The following is a 7004-nucleotide window of genomic DNA, read 5'->3' as shown; positions in this document are numbered from 1 at the left end:
ATTTCAGCTCCCTAGGGTCTTTTAATGATGTAAAATGCCTTTGATGATCAAAGGAAAAAACTTGAACGTAAAGACGATTTTCTCAATATTTTTGTTTCCACGGTCCGTGCTAGACGTACCCCCCGCCCCGTGCGAAAGGCCGAGGAAGGAGACTGGGTTCCTTGTGGAGATCCCCCGGGAAATGCGGGGGGGAAAGCTGTGTAGGCTTGCTGGAATCTCCTCAAAGTCAAAGTCAGGCCGAGTGCATAGCTTTCGCCACGGGAGAGGGAAACCGGAGAAAACGCCGTCATTGTTCACTGTACCCTTTTTGTTTTGTTGTTGATGTTGTTGTTGTCGTCTTCTGATTCTCACCTACAGTCGCTGAACCGCATCCGGCCCACCACAATGGTCGCACAAGTCTACCATTCAGAATTGTAGGATGATAAAAGGCGAGATGTCAAAAGGTTTATTTCATGTTTTAAGCCAGTTAATTATCATATTTTCTCTAATTATTTCTATATTATTTTAAAATGAAATTCTGATGGTTTAGCTATTTTATTTTCGTGTAGGAACAACATTTTGAGCCTCAAAATGGACACCGTAGCGATAACTTAAATTGCTTTGAATTGTAGATTTTTTATATAAAGACGTCCATCCATTTACTATACTTTTGATCCTGTTATGATAATTTCCTAATTGCTTTTTAAGGGGTCACGATTTGTCCCTTCTACTGTTCTTAAAAAATTAAATTTATAGTGTTATCGGTTTTAGTTACGTTTGGTGAATCTTTCATTAAATCAAATAATAGGAAAATGAACGAACAAATCAAATACCATTGCGGTGTTTTTTAAAGCGCTAACAACATGGTCTCGTTAATCGCGTTTCACGTAGAATGTTCCTCATAGGCTTCCGTAGTGGCCTGCGTTTCTATGGTAACACAAACTCGTGGAAGACGAAGGAAATGTTTGTTCACGCAGGTAAAAATGCCCGCCAAACGCCATCTTACATGACAAGATGGCCAATGTGACAGTTTCGTAAATATTTATTTGACAGTTAAAAAGTGAATGTTAAACAGGTTAGAAGAAGTTGAGAAACATGTCGGAGGTGGCGCTCCTCTCCGCTTCTGAAACGGAAGAGGAAGACGACGATGAAGCGTATGAAGAGGAGGTTGGTATTTGTTAAATTATTATCAAGCTTGTTTATTTTTTTTTCTATGCTCGAAAATTAAATCGAGGCAACTTATTTGGGTGATAGCATCACGGAAAATTCAAGGGAGGGAAAAGTAGGTATGTGCGTATTATGAAAAATGTTAATTTGGAAAACTTGAATTTGTTTTGTGGAAAATTCTATGGAATTTCAATTTATTATCACCTGGGTTTCGTAGTGGATCCCTATTTTGGCCCACTACCTTTTGTACAACCTTTTATGACGTGTACGGTTGTGTAGATGTATCTGAAATATTAATGAATAATTATTTATTCATAAATAACACTACTTGGTTTTGAGTGATACCGTTTGGGAGGTTATTTTAACAATTTGAATTGTACAGGCTGCCAACGTCAGCGCATACATTATATTGAAGACATGTAAACAATGGTAACACACATTTTGTGCCTTCAGGAGTTCAATGTGATCCCGGCATCGCTGCTCAGTTATTTTGAGGCCTCCAGAACGCGATTGGAAGCCTGCGAGAAGCTCATCCTGGAGGACCTTGACTGTATGAATTCTTCTTAGTTTTCCAAGTGGAATCGACACAAATGCATTGACAAATAATGAGAAATGGAAATGCAATCTATTGTTATACTTTTTTTTTAATCACCCGTGATAACAAATGAGTGTTTATGTGTTCCTAGTTCTGACTACATCTCAACACAATGAACGAGCACCGCAAGCGGACACGCAAAAATTAAAAGAGCTGGTAACTGTCTTTCGTTACATGGCCAAGATACTGTGTCAATTGTTGGCTTAATTTAACATATAAGCTGAAAGGAAACAAAATGTTGCTTTTTTTTACAGTGATATGTTCTGTGCATCCCCACTCATCTTAACATGACATTCTCCACACAGGAAGGCCTAGAATATATAGAATATGCATCAATTGTTATTGAAAAAAAAATAATGGTTTAACTTCCCCTTTAAGTTGATTTTACCTGTACTTTTCACTTATGTAAACAGGATATGGTGTTAGTCATGTATGAGTATACTTGCCTTTCATTACTAAGTCCACAGTGTATGTACGCATATTTGACCAAGTATTTCAAAACCTGAACCATGGCACATATTTGACATTCGGAAACTCTCACACACCACACAAATGATACAGTAAAATAATGATAGTTTACTCACAAATGCGCTTAGTGTGGAATTTAAATGGTTCTGTTTGTCGGTATATGTCGCATGTTCAAATAAACAAACAATGTTTTTTCTAATTCCTGACAGCCTGCTCCATGTATAGTAGAAAAAAATAATTCAGGGCATGTGAACTTGCAAAGTTGTTATCAAGGTTATAGTTCCTTTGTAGTTATTCGTTAAAGGCCACCTTGCACGTTAAAAATAATCAAAATGATGGCAAATAACCAACACACACAAAAACATAGTTTAACATAAATTGGAGTTCATACACAAAATGTTCCCATGAGATCCTCCTGGGAGACTGCCTATTCATCTGTGTCCACTGTAGTAGACGTTTGTTTTTGGTCCATAGCTTTTCACTCATTTAAGATACTCTACTAAGTCCTAATGTACCCAGTAAAGGACATCCTGGCCTTCCCAATGATGTCTTATGTCTTTCTCATGCAACTGCCTTTGCTGTTGTGTTTAAAAAAAAATAACAGTGGACACAAATCAATAGGCTGGGCTGCGTCCCAGGAGGATAGGCTACATGAGGTTCCTTCTTGTGGATGGTCGTCTGTGTGTTTGTGGTGCAGAAATACACGTTTGATGAACAAAATGAAGACAACAGCACCTCCTCTGGCGGTTCTGCAGATGAGCAAGAATTTTCAACTTGGACCGGCAGCCAAGGTACACTCCTGCAGAACTATGTATGGTCACAGGGTGGCGCCACGATACCAGCATAGTGTCTGATTCTTTTCATATCCGTTTTTAGATGTGGGTGGGAGTGAAATCCAGCAGGCGATGGAGCATAGGAGACAGGCGGATCAAGAATTTGAAGAGAAGCTGCAGAGGATGATGGAGATGAAAAAGGTGAGTTTAAGAAAGTCTTTGATGTCAATCTAGGATCATCATGTTGTGCTTTTGGTTTCGCAGGTGCGTCAGAAGGAGCTTGACATGATGGAGTTAAAGGCTCAGGAAGAGCTTGAGCGGGAGTTTCGCCTTCAACAGGTTGGTCTCGTTCAAAATGTCTAGGAAGTCAGTAATATAAAGCGTGATTTCAAGGATCAACCGTGCATCGCGATTTTTAAGAAAATATTTTACTCATTCACTGCCATTGGTGAGTATACATGTCAATTACATTTTCATGGTCATGGAAATGTCAAAATGCTCTAAGGTTTGATGATTTATTGGTCCAACAGGAAGTCCTCAATGACATGAAGAGACAAGTGGAGGAGGAGTTGAAAAGGAAGCAAGAGGAGCAGAGAAGCCTGGCACAACGACAGAAAGAAGAGGAAAAGAAGAGGGAAAGGTGGCAAGATGAAGAGAGGTGGAAAAAAGTAGAGGAGAAACTAAAGGAGCTGGAGGAAGAAGACGGGAAGAAGAAAAAGGCAGAGAGGAAGCTAGTAAAAGAAAGGAAGAGAGTGGAAGAAGACAAAAAGAGGCTGGAAAATGAACGCAAAGAGGAACTGGAAATGCCTGACAGCAAAGAGGAAGAAGACAAGAAAAGGAAGCCGTCGGAGGAAGAAGAAAAAATGAACATGAGCAAAATGGAAGCTTGGAGAAAACAGACAGAGGAAAGGAGGAGAAAGGAAGAAGAGAGGCACAAACAAACGCAGGAAAAATTGAGGATGAAAAAGGCAGAAATAGAAAAGGAAATGAGGAAGCAAAATGTAAAAGTGGAGGATGAGGAAGTCTGTAGAACATCATTCGGGGAAGTGGAAAAAAAGCAAGAAGAAGGAGATATAACAAGCTGCGAAGAAGGGGAAGTGATTCAAACAGAAGAGCCGACAAGAAAGAAGGTAGAAGAGGAAGGGAGGAGCAAAAAGGAGCTGAGCTATCAACTGCAGGATGAAAAGAGGAGAACATTGGATGAAAGTAACATAAAGATGAAAGGAACTGAGGATGAAGAAAAAAGGAAGAGGAGTCATCCCATGGAAGAAAGAAGTCTGAAAATGGAGGAAGAGCAAAAGAGTAAAAAAGAAGCCGCAAGGAAGAAGGAAGATGAAGAAAAGTGGAAGGAAAAAGACAAGCAGATGGAAGGAGAAGCGCAGCACAAGAAAATGAATGAATGGGAAGCGAGGAGGACGCAAGATGAAGTGGAAACAAGGACAGAGGAAGCCAAAGACCAACTGGAGCAAGAGCTTGAGAACGATGGAGTGAGGAGAAAAGAGAAGGTAAGAAACAGTATGGAGAAAAACAGGATGAAACAGATGGAAAGGGAAGTTGAAGAAAAGAGGAAGAAGAATGAGGAGAAAGATGTAAGGATGAAGCTGGAGAAAGTAGAAGTAAGGAGCCCCAAAACTGGGGAAGGAGACAAATGGGAAAAAGAGGTGGTGAGGACAGAAGAGGAAGGCAAGATGGAGGTAGAGGGAAAGAAGAGAATAGAGTCAGACAGGAAGTGGAAGGACGAAAAGGAGAAGAAAACCATGGAGGAAAACGTCATGACTCGGACCAGTGAGGAGGAGGAGCAATGCAAGGGGAACGAGGAAGGAAAGGGGACTGAGGACATTGAAAAGAAGACAAAGCATGATGAGGAGTTACAAAGGGGATGCGTAGAAGAGCTTAGGAAGAGTGATGATAAAGACATGAAGAAAGTGAAAGAGCTGAAGATCAAAAGAGTGGAGGTGAGGAAGAAGAGAAGAGAAGATGTGGAAGCACTGGAGAGGAACAGGATGAAGCAGGAGGATGAGAAGATGACCTGGAGGAAGGAAGACAATGAGGAAAAGAGAAAGGAGAGATCAGGAGAGTATGGAGAGACTCAAGAACCTTTGCTTAAGAACCAAGACAAAAAGGATACAATTGGATTCTCCAGAACTGATATGAACAAGCATATCCAAGAGAATTCTCATGAGAACATCAATCAAAACATCCAAGGGATGATTAATGAGAGCAAAAATCAAAACATTCAAAAAAATATTTCTGAAGTAATCAATAAGAGCATACATCAGAGCATCCACCAAATCAACCTTCAAGACAACATCCACCAGAAAATGTCTATGAACATTCATGGGGACTTTCATCAGAACAACCATGTGAACATCCATCTTAAGAGCCAGCAGAACAATCACGAGAACATTCATCAGAACATCCAAACACACATCCATTTTGATAATAAGCAGAACATCCATGAAAACATTTCTCAGAACTTTGATGATAACATTCAGAACAACCAGCAGAACGTCTATGAGACGAATCAATACAATAGTCAGCAGAACATTAATGAGAATAATCAGAAGGACGTTCATCAGAACATCAAAGAGTGCATTCAGGAAATCAGCCAGCAGCACATCACAGAGAACGTAGAGAAGAACATCCAGAAGAACTTTCCCCAGAACATCAATGAAAACATTCAGGAGAAGAGTCAGCAGAACATTAATGAGACTATTCAGGAGGATATCCATCAGATAATAAATAAGAACATTCAACAAAACAGCCCGCATGACATCCATCAGAGCATTCAGAACAACATCCAGCAGAACACCGACAAGAACGTTCAGGAAAACATGATCAACAACATTCAGGAGAACAGCCATCAGCACAATCATGAGAACATTCTGCAGAACATCCGTGAGACTGTGCATCAGAGCGTTCATGAGAACATTCAGCAGAACATCCATCTGAATATCCATCAGAATTTCAATGAGAACATTCAGGAGACTCCAAAGGCAACCATCCAGCAAAACAATGATCAAGTTCAGCAGAACATCCAGAATATTCACCAGAACTCCTTTAGCCAAACCTGGCTGTCCCAGCTCATGGAACAGATGTGGCTTTCTTGGATAAAAGCTCGTGTTCTCTGGTCAGAATTGCAGAACAGGAGCAGGCGAAGAAGTTCTGCTGTGTCCAGGAGAGAGTCTAGGATCTCCGCTCAGGATCGTGACCTTCCTCCTCTTTGTCCTGACATACTGCTGCGATCTGCGGGCAGAAGCTCCCTGCAGGAGGTATGCTGCTACCACCTCAATTTGTGGTATACAGTAGTGTGAAAATTGCAGAAAAATGTTACATATCAAAAATTTCATGAAGCTTCATTTGGCCATCCTGAAACACTTGTGATATTTTCTTACTCCTCTAGATGGCACTCTTGATTTAAAGAAACAGTAGAAAGGGTTGACCATGTAGCTCCGCCCCCGGGTACATGACTGGAAAAAGGTTGATAACCACCATAATAGCAAAATGACGCCATTTTGTTTCTCCTAGGTAACCGTCTTGGTTCTGGAGGACATGTCATCCTTCAGTTTGTCCACTTTGTCGCAGTGCACACATCTCCAGTCTCTCACGTTGAGAAGATGCGGGCTGAAGGTCCTGGAAGGAATCAGCCAGTTAGCGGAGCTTTGCTACGTCGACGTGCAGGTGAGCACTCGCTTGGCCATCTTCAGTGGCGTCCATTTTGTCCAATCAAGAATCTTCTTTTTTTTTTATGGCAGGAAAACAACATCTCAAAGGTGGATTGTGAGAATATGTCTGGCCTGAGAGTTCTCAAGATGAACCACAACAAGCTAACATCTGTTCACGGCCTCAATGGCGCAGAGAACCTGCATGTGCTACAACTTTCACACAACTCCATTTCACGCGTTGGTAAGCGTTTGTTTTACTTTTAAGACGACAAAAAATAGCACAAATCTATTGTTCCTTAATGTAGACTGGCGCCCCCATTTTTACCCCATTTTCAACAGTTCGCCCATCTTAGTTAA

At 40.9% G+C, this 7004-nt stretch overlaps 1 protein-coding gene across 1 annotated transcript in view; it reads left to right on the top strand.

Moving 5' to 3' along the window:
• Positions 1-921: 921 nt before the first annotated feature.
• The window catches only part of lrriq1 (leucine-rich repeats and IQ motif containing 1), a 33271-nt gene continuing 27188 nt past the window's right edge, over positions 922-7004 (top strand). The window contains exons 1-10 of the mRNA XM_088418363.1: positions 922-956; positions 1055-1146; positions 1600-1696; positions 1833-1897; positions 2907-3000; positions 3086-3183; positions 3247-3321; positions 3513-6254; positions 6511-6663; positions 6738-6888. Of these exons, the coding sequence (XP_088274489.1) occupies positions 1075-1146; positions 1600-1696; positions 1833-1897; positions 2907-3000; positions 3086-3183; positions 3247-3321; positions 3513-6254; positions 6511-6663; positions 6738-6888 (3547 nt within the window). The 5' untranslated portion in view covers positions 922-956; positions 1055-1074. The remainder of the gene's footprint in view (positions 957-1054; positions 1147-1599; positions 1697-1832; positions 1898-2906; positions 3001-3085; positions 3184-3246; positions 3322-3512; positions 6255-6510; positions 6664-6737; positions 6889-7004) is intronic.

The sequence above is a fragment of the Hippichthys cyanospilos genome, chromosome 6 (genome assembly GCF_059441005.1).
Source record: "Hippichthys cyanospilos isolate Australia breed blue-spotted pipefish chromosome 6, RoL_Hcya_1.0, whole genome shotgun sequence".
In the NCBI taxonomy this organism is placed as follows: Eukaryota; Metazoa; Chordata; class Actinopteri; order Syngnathiformes; family Syngnathidae; genus Hippichthys; species Hippichthys cyanospilos.
Note: the sequence above shows the minus strand (reverse complement) of the source record. Positions and strands in the feature narration are given on the sequence as shown.